The sequence below is a fragment of the Rhipicephalus sanguineus genome, chromosome 6 (assembly GCF_013339695.2).
Source record: "Rhipicephalus sanguineus isolate Rsan-2018 chromosome 6, BIME_Rsan_1.4, whole genome shotgun sequence".
In the NCBI taxonomy this organism is placed as follows: domain Eukaryota; kingdom Metazoa; phylum Arthropoda; class Arachnida; order Ixodida; family Ixodidae; genus Rhipicephalus; species Rhipicephalus sanguineus.
Window position 1 is genome coordinate 16,949,229 of NC_051181.1, and position 24,383 is coordinate 16,973,611.

At 48.4% G+C, this 24,383-nt stretch overlaps 1 protein-coding gene across 3 annotated transcripts in view; it reads right to left on the minus strand.

The window, feature by feature from the left end:
* Nucleotides 1-970: 970 nt before the first annotated feature.
* Nucleotides 971-24,383, minus strand: part of LOC119395622 (uncharacterized) — a 293,261-nt gene continuing 269,848 nt past the window's right edge. For all 3 annotated transcript variants that reach the window (XM_049416706.1, XM_037662606.1, XM_037662604.1), the window contains one exon: nucleotides 971-1,158. In XM_049416706.1, the coding sequence (XP_049272663.1) occupies nucleotides 1,041-1,158 (118 nt within the window). In that variant the 3' untranslated portion in view covers nucleotides 971-1,040. The remainder of the gene's footprint in view (nucleotides 1,159-24,383) is intronic.

The window sequence follows — 24,383 nt, forward strand, 5'->3', positions numbered from 1 at the left end:
CCACGTTATACCTACAAACTTCTTAATTTCATCTACCCACCTAATTTTCTGTCTCCCCCTCGCGCGTTTGCCATCTCTTGGAATCCAGTCAGTTACCCTTAATGACCACCGGTTATCCTGCCGACTAGGGGGGGGGGAGGTTATCCTGCCGACGTGGGGGTTACAACCCCCTAAACCTCCTCCCCCCCCTCGGTGCGCCACTGCCTTTAAGAAGTATGTCCATGAGGTACACAGACATGACTGGTCTCAAGCATTCTTTTTGTGAGGCAACCCATGTGGTCACCACGTATTGAAACATAACCATGGAACAAAAACTACATTTTTGAATAGGCGTCCAGATTCCAGTCATTCTGCAGATCGGTATCTCCGTTTTCCGAATCCTGAATCCAAATCCCCTTAAGAAATGACCTATAAATGAGATATGCGAAAGGCTTTCTTTCAAATTTCAAATGGCGACATTAGCTAGTATATCTGATATATCAGCATCTCGCACTGAATATTCTCAAGATGTGCAAGCTTTGTATCATCAGTACATGGAAAAATACCATTGAGATATGTTTGTCAACACTCTGCAGATATGTTTTGCCAACACTCATCTTTTCCTACTGCATTTGGCATTTGCAGGGTGGCAGAGTGCATACATTTAATGCGTGACATGCTGATCCTTGGCACACCGCATCAAATTTCAAAGTGACCATTCACATCCAATGCATTCTAGCATGCTTCATCGGGGTGCAATGTATTGGTATGAAAAATCCACACCATCAGTAATACTTCATTCTAATAAGAGACAGGGCGTGCAAACACGGACACAAGAAAGAGATCAGGACACCACAAACGCGTTTGTGGTGTCCTGATCTCTTTCTTGTGTCCGTGTTTGCACGCCCTGTCTCTTATTAGAATGAATACGTACCAACTAGCTCAGCTCTCTGTTATTCTAAGCATCAGTAATAGTCACAGGCAACACTAGTAACCTTGGGAATGAGATTTTATTACTTTAAACTCCGACATTTAAAATGCAGTGGTGAATGCAGCAGCGACTACACAACAAAAAGCTGCACGTTCTGACTGATGTGCTCCAGCTGGTCTGCAAGTGTTGGCCGCTGGGCATCCTCCCTGTTTGCACTAGCCTCTGCACTGCCTTGCTCCGAGCCCAACCTGAGCCAAATTGAGGTAGGAACAAAAAGAAAACACTACTGTTGGCAAAGCATAAATTAAACAACGAACATGCACAGTACACAGCCTTTGGTTGTTGAAATGTTATTTCCAGGTAAAGCGCCTTTTATACACACGTCATCAAACTTTCCAGCGTAATCGTTTGCGCTCATTCTAGGATATACGCTGCTGTTCACATCTGGTAAAATTGGTGACAACGTTCGAGAAGCGCTCAATATACGAAAGCCCATAACAGTGTGTGACGTTGGGAGAGTTGGTGCATAGCTTAATTACATAATTGTGGCGCAACCGAGACAAGCAGGAAAACAAGAGAAGACAGGAGATCCTATCCTGTCTTCTCTTGCCTCAGTTGTGCCACAAATATTTTATTAATCCATAACAGTGTTTACTGAGTGGAAAGCAAGTGTTGCGTCCCAACTTTGTGCTCAACTGATACAAAGGAGAGAAAAGTACGAACCACATCAAGGTGAAAATCTTTTTGATCAACACTCTGTATTTAGAAATAACGTATTATTATTTACAGGTTCTCCTGACCCGTAATTACTGTATATCAATAACAAAGACGGGCAACCAGCTTGGTTTAGCAACTTAAGCATGTTTAGGGTTGCCACTTTTTCCTGAAAAAAAAGAAAAGAAATAAACCAGAGGGGAGTGGAAATAGATGGGTTAACAGGAGATTAAGTTAATGTTGAACAATAGACGCTATGTCGTCTCAGGCAAGCAGTGCCATTTAATGTAACATTGCTTTCCTTAAAGGAGTACTGACACGAATTTTAAAATTTTTCCGATTGTTGCTCTAAATAAAAATACTGGTGTCGAGAAACCTAAAACGAGTATTGTGGTGCCTGGGAATGCATCGTATATATTTTAATTACCCCTACATTAAAAAGACATCTTCGGTTTCGATATCGAGGGGGCGGCTTCTCAGTGATGTTTCATGTCAGTATGACGTCAGGGGGATACAGAAACTCGCGACGTACTAGCGGCAAATCCGTCATCCTGCTCGTGGTGCACATAAACAACGATGAGTGAACTGTCGTCCAGTGACCCAGTGATTTCTGCGATTTAGGCTGCATGCAGGACGCAGAACTCGTAAACTCGGGGGAACTGTCTTGACTCGTCGGGATAATGTCCATCGCAGTGGGGCTGGCTTGCAGATGCTCCCGGACGAAAACTTCACAATCAAATTAAAATATTTTATACGTGTTCTCCGACACCAGTGTGTGGACAGCGTTGACACTGCATACCAAGGAAACGGAAAATGTCCCTTTTGCGATGTCTCAAGATCGTGTCAGTACTCCTTTAAGTGAAACGAACCTCATGCACAAAGAAAAGAAGTAGTACACTGAGCTGACCAACTAGCCTCATTGCTTGCATAAAAATACCCGTGACTGGAATGAGTTTCACTATTGCTCTGAATGTGCTGTACTGAAAAGGAACCGCAATACTTCGTCCATAAAAAGCTCAATTTTTTGCGTCTGAATCCAACATGTCAGTGGTATTATCAGGAGTGAGACGGCTGAAACTAAATTGGGAGCAGTTTTTGGAGCAGCAAAATTTTGATTTTGGAGCAGAACCTTGATGTGGAGCAGTTAGCGGCATTTAACATGTCGTCTTAAGAGCTTGAAAAAACAAATTTTTAGCAACTTGGGGGGCAAAGTACATAGTTTAATTGGCTTAGAATACACGTTAACACTGAAACAGCCTTTAAGAAAGTTTTTTTAACATTATCGCCAAGTATGAACTACACTGCCTTTTTACATAGCCCACAACCTATCTAGCCCGTGTAACAAACATATGCAATAATTGAAAAAAAGGTTCTGCAAACTAGGTTCAGCTCGCACATGAGAAAAAGAACAACAAAAAACCATCACACTTATCATAAAATTTAAAGAAATGTGATTACACAAAAACTGTAGTTACATAGCAGCAGGCTTCTGCTTAAGATGAGTGATATTGTATCGGATGATATCGCTACACGTGTCGATCAGTCACGTGATCTTTGTGTTTCGCTCTCCTGATCCGCGCATGTATATAAGGCGTGGTGCAATAAACTTGATTCTTCCCGTTACGCATGGACTGTCGAGATGCGCCAACGACAACAAACGATACATGGTGTCAGAAGTGAAGCCAGGGCATAAACACGTACAACAAGGATTTTGTGAAGCCACAGCCCCCGCTACGTACTAATGGGGATATCAGCAAGAACTGGCAGGGCTTCAAGCAGCGCTTCGAGTTCTTCTTGACAGCGTCGGAGACCAGTGGCAAGCCTCGAACGGAAGCGACAAAGACTGCACTCCTTTTAGGCATCGCAGGTGAGGAAGCCATTGAGATTTTTAACACGTTTGAGTACCAGCAAGACGAGGATAGCAGAGACTACAAAACTGTCGTGAAGAATTTCGATGCATATTTTGCCGGACAGACTAACGAAGTGCACGAACGTTATGTATTTCGCTCAAGGATCCAGACGCCGGGAGAACCCTTCGATCATTTTGTAAGCGACTTGAAGACTCAGGCAGCGGCGTGTAACTTCGGCAGCCTTAAGGAGTCGATGATGAGAGACCAAATCGTATACGGCACCACAGACAGCAACCTTCGAGAAAAGCTGTTAAGAGATAATTATTTGACTCTGCAAAAGGCAGAGCTGGCATGTAAAGCCGCGGAAGCAGCAGCAGCGCACGAAGAAATCTGGGCGCGCGAACAGAAGCAAGTAGATCCGGTGGGCGTGGCTCCCAATAGCAAAAATTTCCCACGAGAACACGCCTTTTCGAAGTGTCTGAGATGTGGGCGCGAGCATGCACCATGAAGATGTCCAGCCTTCGGCAAGAAGTGCAGGAAGTGCCACAGGCGCAACCATTTCGCCATATGCTGCAAGGCATCCACGGAAGTTCACGAGCTCCTAGACTCCGAAGACAACCTTGACATTTTGGACGTTTCAAATCTAGGCAAAAGTCAGCGCGACTGGACGGTGGAAGCTGAAGTTGAGAACGTGCCAGTGGACCTAAAAGTCGACACGGGAGCACAAGCAAATCTGCTGCCTTGGGGGTGCTACCTCAAGATGCGCCCAAAACCACCGCTGAAGCCAAGTAGCGCCGTGTTACGCTCCTACGGAGGAAGTGCAATTCAGCACGTCGGCGTCATACATACCGAGGTTACGCTCAATGACACAACCTCAGTGCTAGATTTTGTCGTTGTCCAGAAGGGCGCCAAGCGATTCTCGGACTTCAAGCATGCCAACTCATGGGACTCGTGCCGCGTGTTTACAGCGTATCCAAGAGCAGCCAAGAAGGCATCGTGGACGAATTTCACTTGTTCACCGGAACCGGGTGCGTGCAACGAGTATACAAGATGGTGTTACGTGACGGCGCCGTACCCATTGTCCAGGCCGCACGGCGTGTTCCAGTGGCCTTACAAGAACCCCTCAAGATGGAATTGGACCGCATGCAGCAGGCAGGAATTATCACGAAAGTGACCGAGCCAACAGACTGGGCGAGTCCTGTCGTTATTGTTCGAAAGAAGGACGGAAAAATCCGAGTGTGCATTGATCCACGGAACATAAATGAGTGCATAAAACGAGAACATTACATAATGCCTCGCAGGGAAGACATTGAAGCAGATCTCGCCAGGGGGACAGTTTTCTCGCGGCTGGATGCAAACTCGGGATTTCACCAGATCCCTCTAGATGACGAAACCTCCCGAATTTGTACCTTCACAACACCATTCGGCCGCTACTGGTTTATGCGCTTGCCCTTTGGTATAGCATCTGCGTCAGAGGTCTTCCAGAGGACCTTGAATGAAATTTTTGAAGGACTTCCGGGAGTAAGAGTGTACGTGGACGACGTCCTTATCTGGGGTGCGTCTATAGAAGAACATAATGAGCGCCTTAGGTCGGTGCTACGAGCAGCCGAACGTGCCGGTCTAACATTCAACCCAGAGAAGTGCACAATAGCGGTCGAAAAGATAGAATTTCACGGGGACGTGATTGACAAAAACGGCATCAGACCAAGCCCATCCTTGATAAATTGCATGCTACAGATGCCAACACCGGTGGACAGGCTTGCGGTGCAAAGAATGCTTGGCGTCGCCAACTCACTCGCTGAAAGAACAACGCTACTGAGGGGCCTGATCAAAAAGGACCGCATTTTCGAATGGACAAGTAACCATGATCAAGAATGGAAGCAGGTATGCGACAGTTTGAGCAAAGAACGTTTGCTATCTATCTTTGATCCTCAGCTAAGAACTAAAGTGTCGTGTGACGCGTCGCGAAATGGGGTTGGATCAGCCTTGTTGCAATACCACAATGATACGTGGAGGCCGGTCGCGTACGCGTCACGAGCGCTCAGCGAAACAGAGCAACGTTATTCACAAATCGAAAAAGAAACGTTAGCTCTGCTGTACGGCTGCGAAAGATTTCATCACTTCATTTAGGGCCGCCAAGTCATAGCAGAGACCGATCATCAGCCCTTGATTACTATTGCTCGAAAACAAATAGGCGATATGCCGCCAAGACTTCAGCGTTTTTTCCTGCGTCTGCTTCGTTATGACCTTGACTTGCAATTCATTCCAGGGAAGCAGCTTGTCCTTGCCGACATGCTCTCGAGAGCCACAAGCAGACAAGCAGACGGAACCGAAAGCGATGACGTAGAAGTCCACGCGGTAAGTGTGGTGTCTTCTTTAGTGAGCGACCGAACATGGAAGCGGTTGGCAGCAGAAACAGAGAGGGACGAACAGCTTAAGGATGTTCTGAAGAGCCTAGAGTCCGGGGAGCATATCAAAGGCCAATGGAAGCCATTTAAAGCTGAGCTATCTTAAGTTAAAGGCGTACTTTTGAAAGGCTGTAAGGTGGCAATACCCGCTACCATGAGGCGGGAAATGCTAGATCGCATTCACCAAGGCCACTTAGGCGTGAACAAATGCAAAGCGAGGGCAAGAGAGCTTGTTTTTTGGCCTGGATTGAACCAAGATATCGAAGCGGTGTGCCATAAATGCGCATCATGCAGAAAATACGCATATAAACAGCCGACAGAGCCCCTGAAGATGCGCCCAGCGACACCCCAGCCTTGGTACCGAGTAGGGGCTGACCTTTTCGAATATTGTGGTAGAGCATACTTGTGCTTTTATGACGCGCTCTCCAACTTTCCCGAGGTGGAGTTGCTCAAAGACACATCTTCGAGAACCGTCATAGAAGCAGCGAGTGCAATCTTCGCCAGGTACGGCATACCAGTTGAACTTTGTACCGATAATGGGCCCCAGTTCACAAGTAATGACTTCGCGGCGTTCTCTCAGCGGTATGATTTTAGACACGTTACTTCAAGCCCGAGATACCCACAGTCAAATGGACTCGCGGAAAAGGGGGTGCAGGTTGTTAAGAGGATTCTAAAAAAAAAACAACGGACTCGAAACAAGACTTTTGGCTCGGATTACTCGCTTAGAGGACGACACCGATGGAGGGCGCCCCGTCACCTGCCGAGGTGTTACAAGGAAGACGACTTCGAACGACGCTGCCGGATGCCCGGGCCGTTCCAGAACTTATGGTATGAAAGCATCGCCAGAGCAACGCCCGAAGGAGAACACTAGTGTAGTGTCGAAGGTCGACACTAGGTGACTTTAGTTATGTTCAACTGTCATCAAGAGATGGCGCCACCTCTGACATATATAAATACGACTGTCACCGGAATAAAGGAGTTCTTGTGTGGCATGGGTTGAGTGTGTTCGTTGTCCTCAGTCGCGCCGTGTTGCCGACACTACAATCTGGCGACGAGGTTTTCGATCACACCGCGATGGCTTCCGCCGCGCTTTCGCCGCCGCCCCCCTTTCTCGCCGCCCCGGGCACTCCAGCCATACCATGGACCCGCTGGATACGCCTCTTCGAGAATTTTCTTCTCGCGTCTGGAGCGGCCGACCTGCCTGCGCCCCGCCGTCGAGCCCTGCTATTGCACTGCCTGGGCCCGGAAGGACAACGTATTTTCGATGCGCTTCCACCGACGCCCACCGCACCCCAGCTACCGACGACTGAGCCGTTGGCCGCCGCCGCTACCTCAACCGGTGAAGTCAAAGACCGTGGCGTGCCCTCCAAGCAAGAAGCAGCAGCGACGAGTCTCCCAGACGTATACGACGCGGCCCGCGAGATTCTGGAACGACATTTCGCCGGCGCGCGCAACATTCGCCTAGAACGACATCACTTCCGAGAGCGCCGTCAGCTACATGGTGAGTCCATCCCCGACTTCGCCCTCGCGCTTCGTGAACTGGCAGCCTCTTGCGATTTCGCCGAGCAAGCCAACGATAATATGTGCGATCAGTTCGTTACCGGAGTTGCATCCCCGCAGTTGCGATCACGGTTGCTCTTGGAAGGTGACACGTTGACGTTCGACCGTGCCGTTGAAATTGCGCTACTCAGCGAGCGAGCCCAGCTGCAGTCGGAAGCTTTTTCTAATTCCGTTGAGCGCATCACACGCCAACATCCACGTCAGTATGACGCTTCCGAACAAAGCACGCGCGATAGTCGCCGGTACAGCAACGAGGCACGCCCCCTTTATCAGAGCCGCCCTAGCTTGCCGCACGCTCGTCAAACGAGCTCGCCATCTTCAGATACCAACGCTGCCGATGTTCAGTACAGCAAAAATACGCAGGCTTGTGGTAATTGCGGCACACGTCACTGTGAACCGACGGCATGCCCCGCTCGCGGTAGAACCTGCTTCGCATGCGGCCGCCGTGGCCACTTTATGCGAGTGTGTCGTAGCTCACGCAGAGCACAAGGACAACGCCCGACTCACATCCAAGAAGTAGTTCCTGAACAAGATGCATCAGATGTCATTAGCCTACTCACTGTTCACGAAGACAAGCGCAGGGGCGTCTACATTGATGTCGTAGTCACGCCAGTCGCCTCGAGCTCAGAACCGCGCGTTGCTAAGTTCTTGGTCGACACGGGATCAGCTGTGTCAATTATACGGGAACAAGAATTTCGAAACATGTTTGAAGGGGTTCAGTTGACCAGCTCTGCCCTTACATTGTTGGACTTCCAACGCCGGAAGATCCCCGTACTGGGCCAGTTTAAAGCAAGCATCTCGTTTAAAAGGGAAACAGCCGTGATAGCCATTCATGTCACCCCCGGAGGAACTTCTCTTCTGGGTCTGGACGCGGTGCAAGCTTTAGGACTGCACATTGTGGGCGCGCAGCTACGCTGCCTGTGCACGGCTGCCGAAGCTTCAGAGACCATGAGTCAGAAAACAGCAACATCTGCGCATACGGGCGGCGCAGTTCCTGCAAGCCCGCCGAAGTTCGATATGCCACCTCTGTTATGGGCTAAGTTTTCACATTTGTTTTCACCGGGCCTTGGCCTGGCCAAAGGCGTCCAGCATCAGGTCAAAATGAAGCCGTCAGTCCCTCCAGTGGTGCAGAAGCTGAGACGCCTCCCACTTTCCCTGCGCAAGCCAGTTAGCGACCAGCTTCAGCGGCTCCTCTCCGATGATGTAATTGAAAGGACTAACGCCTCTGAATGGATCTCTCCTATAGTTGTCGTCCGCAAGAAAGATGACAGCATCCGCCTATGCGTTGACCTCAGAGAGCCCAACAAAGCAATTGTAGTTGATAGCTTTCCCCTGCCTCATACGGAAGAGCTGCTGCACTCTCTTAATGGTGCACGTTACTTCTCAAAGCTCGACTTGGCCTCTGCATATTACCAAGTTACCCTTCATCCGGACAGCAGAGACCTTACGGCTTTCATTACGCACGACGGCCTTTTCCGGTTTAAAAGAGTGTGCTTCGGATTGGCGTCTGCTCCAGCCGCATTTCAGCAACTCATGACTGCAATCCTGCATGGTTGCAAGGGGGTCCTCTGCTACATAGACGATATCATCATCTTCGGCAGGACAGAGTCAGAGCATGTGAGAAACCTGGAGCAAGTTCTGCTGCGCATCTCCGAAGCTGGACTCAAACTCAATGATAAGTGCATCTTTAATGCATCAGAGCTATCATTTCTTGGCCATCATGTCAGCGCAGAAGGAATAGCACCCCTTCAAGCAAAAGTTGACGCAATTGTACATGCTTCCACCCCCACAGATGTAGGCATGCTGCGTTCATTTCTTGGTCTTGTGGAGTATTATGCCAAGTTTATTCCCAACCTTGCCGAAGAGGTAGAACCTATGCGTAGGCTACTTCGCAAGGACATTCATTTTGAATGGGATCTTGCTGCTGAACAAAGCTTTACAAAGGTAAAGGAACTTCTTGCATCGAGAAGAGTTCTGCGAATGTTCGACCCAGCGCTCCCAGTTATTGTAGCCACAGACGCGTCTGCATATGGCCTGGGTGCAGTACTGCAACAAGTTGACGGTCCATCCATTCGAACCGTTGCATTCGCATCACGAACCTTAACAGAGACAGAACGGAAGTACTCGACAGGAGAACGCGAGGCCCTGGCCTGCCTATGGGCATGCGAGAAATGGCACATTTACCTCTGGGGACGATCATTCACTTTGGTAACAGATCACCAGGCCCTCGTATCCTTGCTGTCAACACAAAGCACAGGACAACGACCACTTCGCATTGCAAGGTGGACTGCTCGGTTGCTGCGTTACAACTTCGTTGTACAGTTCCGGCGTGGGGAACACAACAAAGTAGCAGACGCTTTGTCCCGGCTTCCTGTCCCAGGCACAGAAGACGGCCTTAAGATTGAAGAAGAAATAGTGTCCATCGTAACGTCTTCAGTCCATATCAATGATCTCCGTATTGCCACAGCCGAGGATTGCAAGCTCCAGCAGGTTGCACAATGCGTTCAGGCTACATGGCCAACCAAGAAAACATTGTCACCTGAACTAAGACCGTACTATGATGTGCGAGAGGAACTGTCAGTAGTGGACGGCCTGTTGATGCGCTCAGAACGCGTTGTAGTTCCAGCCAAGCTCACAGCTACATTTGTTCAACTAGCCCATGAATCACACCCGGGAATAGTGAAGACAAAGCAACGTCTTCGCGAAAAGTACTGGTGGCCAGGTCTGGACAAGCAGGTTGAGAGTGCTATCCACAGCTGCGCAACCTGCCAAGCTGCAGACAAGAGTGTTAAGAGCTACCCCACTCCACTGCAGCCAGTAGCTCTTCCCGACCGGCCTTGGAGCAAGATAGCTATTGATGTTGTTGGGCCGTTTGAGCGTGCATCAGCTGACTGTCGTTTTGTCATCTCTGTAGTCGATTACTTCTCAAAGTGGCCGGAAATAGCTTTCTGTCGTGAAGCCTCCTCCCGTACAGTGCTTGACTTCCTCTTGTCGATATTTGCACGGGAAGGCTATCCGGTTGAACTCGTCTCGGATCACGGACCACAGTTTTCATCTCAAGAATTCGAGTCCTTTCTTCAAGACAGAGGTATCAGGCACAGCTTTTCGGCTGTATATCACCCCCAAGCCAACGGACAGGTTGAGAGGTTTAACCGTGTCCTCAAATCATACATTCAGTTGGCAATACTGGAGCAGCGCCCAATAAAAAATACTGTTACAGAGTACTTGGGAATCTACAGAGCCACTCCTCACAGTACCACTGGACTCTCTCCGGCAGTGCTTCTACATAGCCGGCACATGAGGACATCCTTGGACGTCATTGGCTATCCCACTGCAAACTTCTTCGCAGATCCCGCTCAGGAGATGTCCTCACTGCGGAAGAGGGTGAAAGAGCGCCAGCTTAAAAGCAAGGATTATGTTGACCGACGGAGAGCTGCCCGAGTACCCAAGTTCCAAGTTGGAAAGTACGTGAGGGTCAAGAAACCAGTCCCTGGTCCGAAAGGCACTCCCACTTTTGGACCTCCTTTGAAAATTCTCAAGCGAATAGGACGCTGGTCCTTCTGCCTGGAAGATGGTCGCACGTGGAATGCCTCTCAATTGACTGCAGTTCCCAAGGAAGCCCTGCCGCACCATGCGCTAATATGGAATGACAAAGGACACTCCCACGACACCGTGCGAAGTCCACCAACGCCTGGCAGACCGACTCTCTCCTCTGAGCTTCACCAGCACCCTGCTCCTAATGATGATGATCGTGATGGTGATAGTGCTCCAGTGGATGGTGATGGTGATAGTGCTCCAGTGGATGGTGATGGTGATAGTGCTCCAGTGAATGGTGATGGTGATTGTGCTCCAGTTATTGGCACCGAACCGGCTGGTGAGCCACCACCTCTTCGTAGGTCCGCAAGAAACCGAAGACAACCCACGAGATTTCAGGACTATGTATAATGTACCATGATGTGAACATTGACTCTTTTTGTAATTATTTTTGTGTAAATATGTATATATTTAGGGAGGAGTAGATGTAGTGTCGAAGGTCGACACTAGGTGACTTTAGTTATGTTCAACTGTCATCAAGAGATGGCGCCACCTGTGACATATATAAATACGACTGTCACCGGAATAAAGGAGTTCTTGTGTGGCATGGGTTGAGTGTGTTCGTTGTCCTCAGTCGCGCCGTGTTGCCGACACTACAACTAGCGCCACTGGACACAGGCAACACTGTTCGAGTTAAGACAGGGTCATGGGCTACCAAAGCACAAGTTCTCGAGCCCTGCAACACTCCCAGGTCGTACCACGTAGTCGCAGAGGAAGGAAGAGTGCTCCGCCGCAACCGGCAACACCTACTTCCGACCGGTGAAAGCTTCCGAAGGCGAACGTGTTCCACCAGCGGTGAGGACTTCGGCGAACAAACTGCAAATGGCATAAGGGGACCGGCTTCCCTACATGCACCCAATGCTGCAAGCACCACCACAACTTCGAGAAGGTCAACAAGACGAAGGCGGTCACCACAACGGTTGACCTATGACAGAAACTTTGCGCAGGTGTCGTGATCAGCTTCTGGGTGACGTCGCTAATCTTCTAATAAGAACTTAACTGTTCTATTTTTGTTTTCTCAAACGAAAGAGGATGTATCGGATGATATCACTACACGTGTCGATCAGTCACGTGATCTTTGTGTTTCGCTCTCCTGATCCGCGCATGTATATAAGGCGTGGTGCAATAAACTTATCATGATTCTTCCCGTTACGCACGGACTGTCGAGATGCGCCGACAACAAACGATACAGATATAATTGAGCACATTACTGCTTTGGCTTTTTGTACGCCTGTTTATTAGCTTTTGAAGCTTACCAAGAACTTCCTGTCTTTGTCAGGAGAACATAACAATAAGCGCCTTTAGCTATCTGCTCGGCTGCGTGGGTGGCATAGCGTCAAGTGTACTGCACACTTTTAACAGACAACAAAAAGGCGCTGCCCCACCGTTCGCTTCTCGACGCGCGCAACCACAGCATTAGCACTGCCTGTGTTGGGCTGTTTTCTTTAATGTCAAAGGCCATCGAATATTGGTGCAGAACTCCCAATTCGCCCCCCCCCCCTTGCCTGCGCTCCGCGCCTCGCGAAGCGCCTGCCCACCATACACTGCATGCTTCAGGCACCGCGCAGCGTAAGCAACGTGTTCACGTGAACGAAGCGCCGGACGTACAGAGGCCTGTTTTATTTTTTGCAAAAAAAAAAGGAGGCATGCAAGTCACACAGCGAAATGGCTGTCGACCAATACACCGGTCGTAAAGCTAAGCCTAAATGCTCGTGTAGCCCACAACCGGCACGAAGCGACGCCTCTTACGCGTATCAAAGCGCTCGTATTACAAAACCGAGCAGTAGCAAATCACTGTGCACGAAAACTGTGCCACGTGATCGCCGGCGCACCATGAGCGACGAATAAAGCGCCGAGGTGCCCGTTAAATCGTGCAAGTTTCATGGCGCGCACTAGACGAAGAGTCTTTAGTGCTGCTACCGTCTGGGTCTCTCATTACCCGCAGACACCCGATGTGCGTATGCGGCGTCGATGGCTTCGTTAAAAGCAAAATGAAATGCAAATCTGCTCGTCTAAATAAATATATTGCTAATGGGGGGTAACACGGGAGCGGGTTGTATTCGTTCTGCCCGATCGCGGAACCCTAAGATGTCCTCCACAGAAAGAACCTCTGGGTTCCGTGGAACCCAGTTTGACAGCCCACGCGCTAGAGCCTCGCAGAGATGTGTCGCATGCAGGAAGGTATATAGTTGATGCCGCACTGACGCAACAAGGTACTCGCCAACGACAAACGGTGACCACACACAGCAGCATCGACTCGAACACCGCAGCAAACGGAGGAACATGTTACGCGCAACAAAGAACCTGAGAGTCAACCCCGCTACGCATGCCACTCGGTAGTTTTCGCTAAGCGACAGTAGCGTCAGAACACACAGCCTAGCGAGTAGAAGCAGTAGGCTCGGGGTACGGCAGCAAATTTTAGATGCGAAGCAGCTTTTGCTCGGGGCTATGTCCGTCCTTCGATCGGCGATTGTCCGCTCGGGAACCATGTGTCCTGGCCAGGGGCGTAGCCAGAAATATTTTTTTGGGGGGTTGGACCATACTTTATGTATGTTCGTGCGTGCGTTTGTATGTGCGCGTGTATATATACGCAAGCAAAACTGAAAAATTTCGGGGGGGGGGGGGGTTGAACCCCCGCAACCCCCCACCCCTGGCTACGCCCCTGGTCCTGGCACACGCTAGCGCGTTCGGGCCTGTGTAAGGGTCTGAGTAAGACGCTGTGGCCTCTCCCCCTTACACTCTCACAGCAATCATGTGATGGCGTTGGGGAACGAGATTCTGCAGACGCGTGATGAACCAGCGCGTTGTATCCTAGTCAGAACGCTCTGGCACGCGCTAGCGCGTTCGGGCCTGTGTAAGGGGCTGGGTAAGACGCTGTGGCAACTCCCCTTACACTCTCTCAGCAATCACGTGATGGCGTCGGGGAACGATATTCTGCAGACGCGCGATAAACGCATGTGCTCCCGCGCGGCGTGGCGATGAAGCCGCGGGGCGTGTTCCAACAAGAGTTCGGGACGAGTAACAGCAACAGCAACCACAGTGAATTCATGGTGTGCTCCACTTGGAAGGACGCGTTAAACATCAGGCAAGGTGCCCGTGATGAATGGAACTTTAAGTCGACCCATGCGCTGCTTCGCATCCCCACATGGTTCCCTTCAGTGGGAAATGGTGTAATTTTTTGCGGGGTCACGCATATTTACAACAGTCCAGAGGAGATTATGGCGGCACCATGGGAGCCTTCATTAGAAAGGCGCATAGAAGAGAGACGCTTGGGCGCGTCTAAAAGTGTCTTGGTATTCCTGGCGCTACTTGGAAAATCACGTTGCCTCAGCCTTTTTTTTCCACTGAAGCTCACGTGGGCATCAAAATTCCTGCTTTTGAGGCTGTTTTGGAGCAGTCCGGCGCAATTTTTGTGATTTTTACGCTTTTGGAGCAGCTTGGCGCAGGAAAACGGAATCATATAAAAAATGCGCAATATGCGCAGCTGTCTCACCCCTGATTATAGACACAAACGAACGTAAAAGTGTATAGAGTGCATATGCCACAAATATGTCGGATATTCATGTACCATACAAGCGCAATAACATGCTCTATTCCAGTGATTGCTAGACTATATTTTAACGGGTATCTTTTCCCCAGATCCCTAGATGGGGGAATTGCTCCTAGTTGGGACAGTCCAATCACGTCACACACAGCACTAATGAGGGTGCCGCCCAAACCCGCCCAGTTCAACGTCCTCGACTGGGGCGTGGCCACCGCACTCTGCACGTGTGGCACCAAGGGAGTCCTCCCTTGTCTTGTGAAGGCCGTACGGCGAGGGTCACACGCTCGGACAACTGGGCGCATCAAAAGGTGCGCCGCTCCGAAGTACCTTACCGCTCAATTAGCGGGACTGGTTGTAATCTGCGCGGACGCCGCTGTCTCTTCAAGGAAGATTTGGTGACAGGAAACCATTACGGCCATCTCGTCGATCCTTGATGTGTCGGACTGCATGGCGCCTCACTTCCCGTCTCGGGAGGACAATTAAGTGCTTGAACGGCTGTCAGCAGGCAAACAGCCCTTCGGCGCCTTGTTACGATCGCGTTTGATTTGGATGATGCTAGAATGGCGACATTACTTTGAAGTTATGAAGCGGGCCGCACGATTTTGGATGTATTCCAGGTTATCTATTAGGCATTGTTGATACCTAAGACTAATCATTATCATTACTGCCATGTGCTTTTCTTTTGCTATTTGTATGTAACCGGTCCATTACACGTATAATCACTGTCTTGTGCAAACCGCGCCCGAATGTGTGGGAACCTTCCACCAGAATGTTCTATTAGGCTTGAGCATGCTTCGTCTTGAACTCGCCGACTGCTGCTTTTGTCAACGTCACAACCACGTGACATTAATGATGCTCTTCACGAGCTGGCGTGTGCTCTCGTGGTAGTGCCGGCTCGTCAGTTTTATTTTCTTCTCAGTTCCATTATAGCCTTTCATCCTGCAAGATAAACGTGCTGCCAGTTGGAAGGCTCAGAGGTCAAAACATGGTGCCGAAACCCGGGACCTTTAGACGCCACCAACATCATCAATGTGCAGAGCCGCGACACCTGTGATCATGGCAAGACTGCGGGCGGCAGAATGGAACGACAGCTTAGACAATGCCACAGCCTGCGGTCCCAACTGGATGTCCTGTTAACTGATGCGGAAGACCACTTGTGAGGAAATCAAGAGGTTACGGCAGCTGCAGTAAGTGTACTCCTCGATTTAATCAGATCATTTTATGGTCAGATAGAAAATGTGGGGGATTTCTGAAGAGACGCCAGATGACCTGTTAACAGCAAGACATTAGACGCTGGAAAATACCGTGACAGCAAACCTACGAGTCAAGCTGAATGAATGCCTGTCGCCTTCAACCCCACGCCCTACGAACACCTTTCTGACGAGACCATGCTTCCCCAGCTAGAACTCCTAAAATTTGACGAGAACTGCAGACTATGGCCGTGATTTTGGACGCAGTTTACATCAGCAGTTCACAAGAACAACGAGCTAAGCACAGCTGTCATGTTCAACTACTTGAGCAGTCTGGTTAGCCGCCTTGGCCATGTCGGGATTTCAAGCTACCAAAGAGTGCTATAAAGAGGCCATTGAAATTTTAAAGAAGCGTTTTGTAGATGAACAGATCATCGTGCAAGATAATCTGTCATCTGTAAGGTTTGCTGGACCTAAAGCCAGCGTCGTCATCAGCAGATGTCCGTCAGCTGAGGTAACGTTACGACAAGGTACAGGTTCGTATTCGAAGGTTCAAGGAGCTTGGCCCGAACTCGACAACTTATTGCACCATGCTGTGAGAAAACCTGCTAAGAGTTCTCCCGATGGACATGGTACAGCGGTTCCACCAGGGGCGCAAGGCATCATCATCAGCTGCCGCTTCTTCAAATCCACAACCCGTACAACAGTTCCACCCGATAACGAGCTTCAAATGCTTTTGGAAGTCTTCGACCTTCAACTTACTTGTTGGGAAGCTGTTGCTGAACAAGAGATACAGAAAATTCGTCGCGCCCCAGAGAAAGGAGGACTAAAAACCAGCCATCCACGTGACGTTTCCATGACAGCTGCTCTACAAAGCTCAGATGTAGTCCACAGCAGTGCCCATTTTGTCATTCTGAAAAGCATTCTGCCGAAGTCTGTGATAGAAAGGAAATCAGCCTCTTGCTCAAAAAGGAGATGCTTATCAAAGCCGGACGATGCTTTCGTTGCCTAAAGCAGGGTCATTTGGCGAAAGATTGCAGAAACCTGTAAACTCTTTCCGGCATGGTGGTCACCCACGGTAACCACCTTTTCTTCATTTTTTTTTTCTCTTGAAGCACACAAGCCCCTCACGTCAGATTTTATACGACACGTTTCTAAAGCTTTCAACATAGTGACAGAGATGATGCCACTTCGTTTGGGCTTCATTGTTATGGGTTACGTCTGTTTTCATCCGGCTACCGTCGTCTTCAAGGCGCGCTAAACGATGGACCCGAGATATTTTTACAGAAATGAAAGTATGTGCGGTTCTTATTAAGTTGATAGCTTAGGACAACACGTTGTATATGTAGCTAATACCAAGGAATCCAGAAATTAAGAGCTGTACTCAGTCAGCCCAGAGCACTGTGTCGCTGAAGTTAGTGGTCACCTAGAGTGACCACCGTGCACGAAGGGTCTTAGAAGGCTGGTAATATATTATTATTTTTATTGGTGCTTGGAGGAGAAGTTTTGTGAAATACTTTAATGAGCCTTCAAGATTGAGATAGGTGTGTGGTATATACAATGTCCCCGTGCTCCTGCAGGGAAAAAAGCACTGTTTTGCAGCCTTCCATCGAAACTGACTGGTAGACCCTTACTGCATGGTGGTCACCTCAGGTGACCACTTCATATCTTTTGAACTAAAGATGCCAATTTTTCTTGCTTTTAAGAAAATCATTTTCTCAAAAAGAATTGACCGTTTTTTGCATGAAACTCTGTTTCCTGCCAAAAATGCAATTCTGTGCATGAAAGAGTTAAAATGCGGCAAGTGCGCTAGAAGGCATGCAACATCCACTTGCGCATCAGACGACATCAAGAACGACAAGGAGAAGGTGATATCTGCATCGGTCAATCTAGTCTCCAAGCAGGCATGCTCAGTCGCAATGCTGCAGACTCTGACGGCCACCATATCAGGCGCCAGAACATGCTGTCACTATCGAGTCCTTTTTGATGGTGGAAGTCAGCGGAGCTTCATTACGGCCAAAGGTCACAAAATACTAGGTTGCGAATAGTTAGAAGAGGAAACGTTGACCATAGGCGTGTTCGGTGGTGAACACATGCGTAAAACCATGAAGAAGGCACGTGTATCCATTCTCCTTGCGAATAAGAAATTTCCAATTTCAATCGATGTGCTGGTGGTCGACACGATATGCAGTGAATGCATTCTGGTACCAGAAGAAAACTTTTTTAAGAGCAATGAATAAGATGCATTTGGATACATAAGCTCAATCTCTACAAGGAGTTGAAGACAGATTGCGGTCGTCATCGGATCATACTATTATTGCGATCTAGTAAGTGGTACCATGAAGCCTGTGCTCGAAAAGCTGAAAGCTGTCGAGACAAGACTGGGATGGACTGTACACGGCCGAGTGTCTGTTTTAGCCAACGTAATCTAGTATGCCAGTGTTTTAGTCCTTCAAGCAACGGTGACAGCAAAGACCTCAAAATTTTTTACTCGTTTCTGGGATCTGGAAAGTATCGGGATCAAGGCTGAATATGAAGGAGCGGTGGTCGCCGACTTGGTGCAGGCAAACTTCGAGGACATCATCAAGAAGAAATGCAATCGATACGAATTGAGCGACGATCACCGATTTGGTGCAGGCAATCTTTGAAAACAACATCAAGAAGAAATACAATCGATACGAAGTCACGCTATCATGGAAGGAAAGGGTTGACCTGGGTGAAAACTACGCAGTTGCAACCAAACACATCTGCACAGTTTGATGAAAGAGCTTAACAAGGACAGTGAGCTCTCAACAAAATACGATGCGACTATTCGAATGTACCTCGATGAAGGATCTGCTGAAAGAATACCACCAACAGAAGAGCATCCACTTGGACGACTGTATTATATGCCACATCGAGTTGTAATACGCGAGGACCAATCTACTACAAAGGTACGCATCGTATTTGACGCTCTGTCTCATAAATATGGTTTAACGTCCATGAACGATAATCTGAAAAGTGGCCCAAATCTAAATCGCAACGTAGTGATGCTACTGCTTCGTTTCCGATGCTACAAGGCAGCGATGAATGCCGATGTTGAGAAGGCGTTACTACAGATCGGCCTGCGACAACCAGGGATGTGCTTCGCTTTTTGTGGTTCAAGACTTCACCCCAAGTGGACAGCCCACTTCTGGAAATAGAAGTTTGTAGAGTGACCAGACTGCCCTTTGTGTAATAGATTGAGCGCAAATGGACGGGACACAAGAAGACAAGACGACTACACGCTCGTGTAGTCGTCTTGTCTTCTTGTGTCCCGTCCATTTGCACTCAATCTACTACAGATTGAGCCAACACGCCCAACAGAGCATTTTATTAAATAAGACTGCCCTTTGAAGCTACTTCAAGTCTGTAGAAAATCACTATCCTGCGACAGTCCGGCTATTGCAAGACTCCATATATATGGACGATCTTTTCATTGGTGCCGACACCACTGAAGAAGCTATCCATATCCACAAAATAATAATTGAGATCTTTAAAGAAGCTTCCATGAACATTCGTAAATGGGCTAGCAATGACCTGGTTGTATTAGCCACCTTCGAACAAGGAATCACTTCTGAAAAATCCCTTTGCTCAGGACCTCTAAATGTCCTGGGACTTCATTGGAATAAGCAGACGGACACCTTTTCATCTAAGCCCCAGGATAACCTTCAGTTCATAGAGGAGCATCAATTTACTAAACACTTTGTGCTTCAGTGTGTTGCAAGGATCTACAACCCCTTGAGGTTTCTGTCACATTTTCCAGTTCGGGCAAAAAGCTTACAAGATCTCTGGAGGGAAAACCTCGATTGAGATGAGACTTTGCCACCCAAAATGTCCGCTGTCTGTTTTAAATGAAGCAAGGAGGTAGCCGTGATACATGACCTCAGTATTCCAAGGTTCCTAGCAGCTGGCAGTGAAGGCCCTTACCAAAAGGCAGAACTGCACATCTTTTCCGATGCAAGTGAGTCGGCATACAGGGCTGCAGGCTACCTTCGTATCGTTGACTCAAGTGGCACCACCCGCACTACCCTACTAATGGCAAAGACCTGAGTTGCGCCGTTAAAGACGGCCACCCTTGCGAGGCCGGAATTGATGTCGGCCTTACTTGCAGCCCACCTGTATGCCTACATCATTAAGAATTGTGACCTTGGCATTGGTGAAGGAACATTTTGGTCCGATTCTCAGATTACACTTTGCTGGATTAACAAGGATCCCGTTACCTGGAAAAGCGTTTGTGCGGATCCGAATGCAGGAAATCAGAACTTTGACAGCATATACTCTATGGCGATTTTGCCCCAGAAAGGAAAACCCCGCAGATCTGTTCACTCGAGGATTGCTTGCACACAAACTGAGTTGGTCACAGTTGTGGTGGTATGAAAACGAATGGCTTGCCAACTCCGATATGTTCTGGCTTGAATTCGGGGTAAAGCTTGACCTCGAAAATGGAAAACTCGAGGTGAATGGGCCAGAAGTCAATACCCACGCTGTTAATATGAGACCATCGGTGCCATCACTGCTTGACAACGAACGATTCAGCAGCCTCACCAAACTTGTAAGTGTAACAGTATGGGTCCTATGTTATGTCAAAAAGTTGAAGAAGGAAAGTGATAGGTTTGACGAGCTGTCTGCTGAAGAAGTTCAGCAAGTGGAGTGCTATTTGCTTCGCATAAGACAGACAGCTCATAGTGCAATAGCGCAACAAACACAGGGCTGTTTGTTGCCTGTGTCCCTGTGTTTGTTGAGCTATTGCACTATGAATTCGTACCAACTAGCTCGGCTTTCCGTACTACTGTAATGAGAGAGCTCACTCTGGTAACGAAGTAGACTGCGTCGCAAACGAGAATCCGTTTTCTTTACAAAGTCCTGTTGGTATAGTTAAGATTGTTCCTCAACAACAACGAGCTTCTTCGATTCCAAGAGAAAGCTCAGAAGGCTGACGACTCATACGGTTCTCGCCATCCCACCTTCGCACCGAAAGACACTCACCTCAGTACTTTAATCATCAATCATGCTCACCCAAAGGTCTTTCATGGAGAAGTTCATGACACCCTGACTAAAGTTCGAGAACGATTTTGGATTCTAAGCACGACAGTCGGCAAAAAAACAATACGACGGTTTGTCATCTGCCAACGCCTCCAGTCTAAATCGGTTGATCAAGTGTCACCTTGTATGCCCCGGGATCGTTATAACCAAACCCCTCCGTTTCTCGTGAGTCGAATTGATTTTGCGGGGCCACTACACATCAAAGGGCATCACCAGGAGAGCTCTCACATAGCTCTTTTTACGTGTGCGGTAACAAGAGCTGTTCACATGGAACTAGTTGAAGACTTGACAACAGTGAATTTTCGTTGCGCACTGCGGAGATTCGTATCACGGCAAGGCTTCTGGCACACTATGTACAGCAACAATGCACGAACATCCGCCAAAACGTCCAAGGGCCTACAGAAGCACTGGTGAACAATTAGGCACCCCGAGGTACTCGCATTCTTCCCCTCCTTGACGATTCAAAGGAAATTCGTTTGCCAGAACGCTCCTTGCTGGGGCGGGTGTTACGAGAGACTTGTACGTTCTGTAAAGACCTGCTTGAAGAAAATGCTTGGGCGATGGCTTGTCAATCAGACAGAGTTGGTTACTCTACCAACAGAAGTGGAAGCTGTCGTGAATTCTCGGCCTTTAATGTTCAATGACGTGGATGAGCCGTACCCCCTATCTCCAGCAGATTTTCTCGTCAGAAGGGGAGTGACAACGCTACCACCTTACAACCTCAAAATCAACACCGAGTAGACCAACGATCAACTGAAGAAGCTTTGGAGCAAGCGAGATGATGATTTGCAAGCCCTCTGGTCTCGTTGATTTAAAGAGTACCTTAATGAACTCGGGAACTTCACATCTAACCAAGCAAAAAGAAATTACTTATTGAAGAAAGGCAATGTAGTTCTACTTGGAGGAAAACAGCGTACAAGGCAACTGTGGAGCTTGGCCCGTAGAGAAGAATTGATCGGCAGACGCGATGGTATCTTTACGCTCGCACGTCGACACTGTGGTGAAGCGGCCTGTACAGCTACTGTACCCGTTGGAGGCCGAGGGAGACTGTTGTGGCTTCCTTTTCATCATCCCTCGTAGCAGAGGACTAACCGTTATCATTATTGATGCTCCTCACGAGCTGACGCATGCTCTTGTGGCAGTGCCGGCTCGCCCTTTTTCTTTTCTTTTTTTCTCAGTTCCATTAAAGCCTTTCATCCTGCAATACGTGTTCTTCGCTCGATGGTAAACGCGCTGCAGTTAGAAGGCTCAGAGGTCCAACAATGACAAACCTAATTCTGGACGTCCGTCAACTTCACGAACAGACGAAAATGTAAAAAAATCTTGTGCACTTGTGCTCGAAAACTCACAACGGACCACTAAAGAGTTGGAGAAGTTACCTGGTATAGCTTGGAGCACGGTTCAGCAAATTTTAACAGAAGATCTGGCGACGAGAAGGGTTGCTGAGAAACTTATGTCTTGAATTTCGACAAGCGAGCAAAAAGATGTTCAAGTGAAAACAGGCCGTGCTTTGAAAGAGCAGCTCCAAAGCAACTGACTATCGCTCCAAGGTTGTTACTTGAGAACAGTCATAGTGCTATTCTTACCACCCTGAAACGAAATATCATATTTGCACAGTGTTCATTTAACGCAGCCATCACAAGAAACGACGAGCGCGCGAAACTGATCTCACGAATAGATAAAATCACTGCACTTGAAGAAAAGCTTATTTTTCTTTCTGAAAGATATTCAGTGTTAAAGTTTACAAAGAAGCACACAGGAAGACATGATGGGCGGGTGCTGTACTCCAACTAACTTTATTGAAAAATAGACACACGCCGCACACGACGCGAAAGATCCTTAGCGCATTCAAGTAAGAAGATCGAGGAACACAGGCTGCTAATAATCGCTGATCTGTACTCGTTTGCACATAAGGAGACAGAAGTGGTGCTGGCACACATATCTCCTTTTGCTTGATAAAAAAGAAAGCTTCTGAAAGCTCCCAAGCTAACAGCTAATTTTTCCTTACTTTTAGCAAGAATTTTTATCCTTTGAAGTCACGGGTCACAGTTTTTTGCCTTTATCTTTACAGGAGTGACAATGGGCGGGTAGATTCATGAACGTGGCTGAATTGTCATCTACGATCTTGCATGTTCCCTGGCACAATTAGCACAGCGGCTGGTTGGAGCCACGTAAACCTTGCCACATGAAAGGGGGATCCCATAGACTCTTCATATCTTTCTTGGAATATGCACGCTGAACATGTAATAACCAACGCAAATCGCATGCTTGGATTTCTCCGCCATAACTTTTCATCAGTTCCTTCATATTTAAAACTTAAAATTGCACACAACACTCGTTAGAATACGCTTGTTCTATTTGGGGGGGGGGGGGGGGGAGAGGGTCGGCTACGTTGCTCTACGAACTTTGATCGTAAGGGCACGGTCACTAGTGCTTGCGCACGTGTTAACTCCGCAGACATCAGCAAACAGACCGCAAACGGCACGCTTATTTCGCATTGAGACTACAGACAGCATAAAAACTGCTTCGCTCCCTGGAGCGGCTGTACTCCCATACACTAGCGTTTTGTAGATTTATGCGAGATTGGATCCAAAAAGGAGTTAGCTGCTAGCCCTACTTTCTTCCAATTTTTTGCTATAGCATTCATCGCTTTGCCCTTGTCCCGAAAGTGTGATTTTTTTGCAGCGTCACCAATATTACAGAAAGTGCGCCATGTGATGATGATGAGAGGAACTCGCATGGGCGTGCCGTGTTGCAGATGACAGCGGCACATGAAGGCACCAAAGACTGCTAGGGAGCAGTTTTGGCGCAATAATACATTTTGAAGCAGGATGGCACAGCAGAAGCGGATTGGCGCAGCGTGCCGCAAATGGTGCAACACTTGCACCCCTGCTTGTTAATGAGATGGGGCGATAGTTACCCTATATGAGTTCGTATATATTTTTCACATGATAACAGAAAATATGCCTGCCGAATATCTAAAATACGTGCTGAGAAATAGTATGAAGCAATTTTCAACAAAATACGAGTCTACAAGAAAAAAGTGGGACGTATGTGTCCCATTGACCAATGACGTGTCTTTAAAAAAATCACAGCATATCCACGGGGTGAATGATGATGAGTGGGGCGAAGCTCCGGAGGGCATCATCGGTAAACTGTGAAACTCTTCCGTGAAATTCGCCCAGTGCATCATATAAAGAGTGTGAAACACCGTGTATATATTAAACATCAAACATGAGCGTACAGATCTTTTTCTGGAGTAACTTTCCTGCTTGGGCGTCCGATACGCACAGTCAGTTGGGACAGACAGACAGAGAGACAGACAGACAGACAGACAGACAGTGAACTTTAATGTGGTCCTGAGGGGCGACTCGGAAAGCCCCCTTACGGGGGAGGAGCCGCCGCGGGCAACTCCCACGTCGGGACGGGCAGGCCATGCCTGACCGCCACGTCGCGGGCCCTCTGGATGGCCCGTAGCTGAACGGTGAGGTCGCAGCTCTTGAGTGCCTTCTGCCACTCTTCTTCCGTGGTTAGACGATCGTGCTGCTG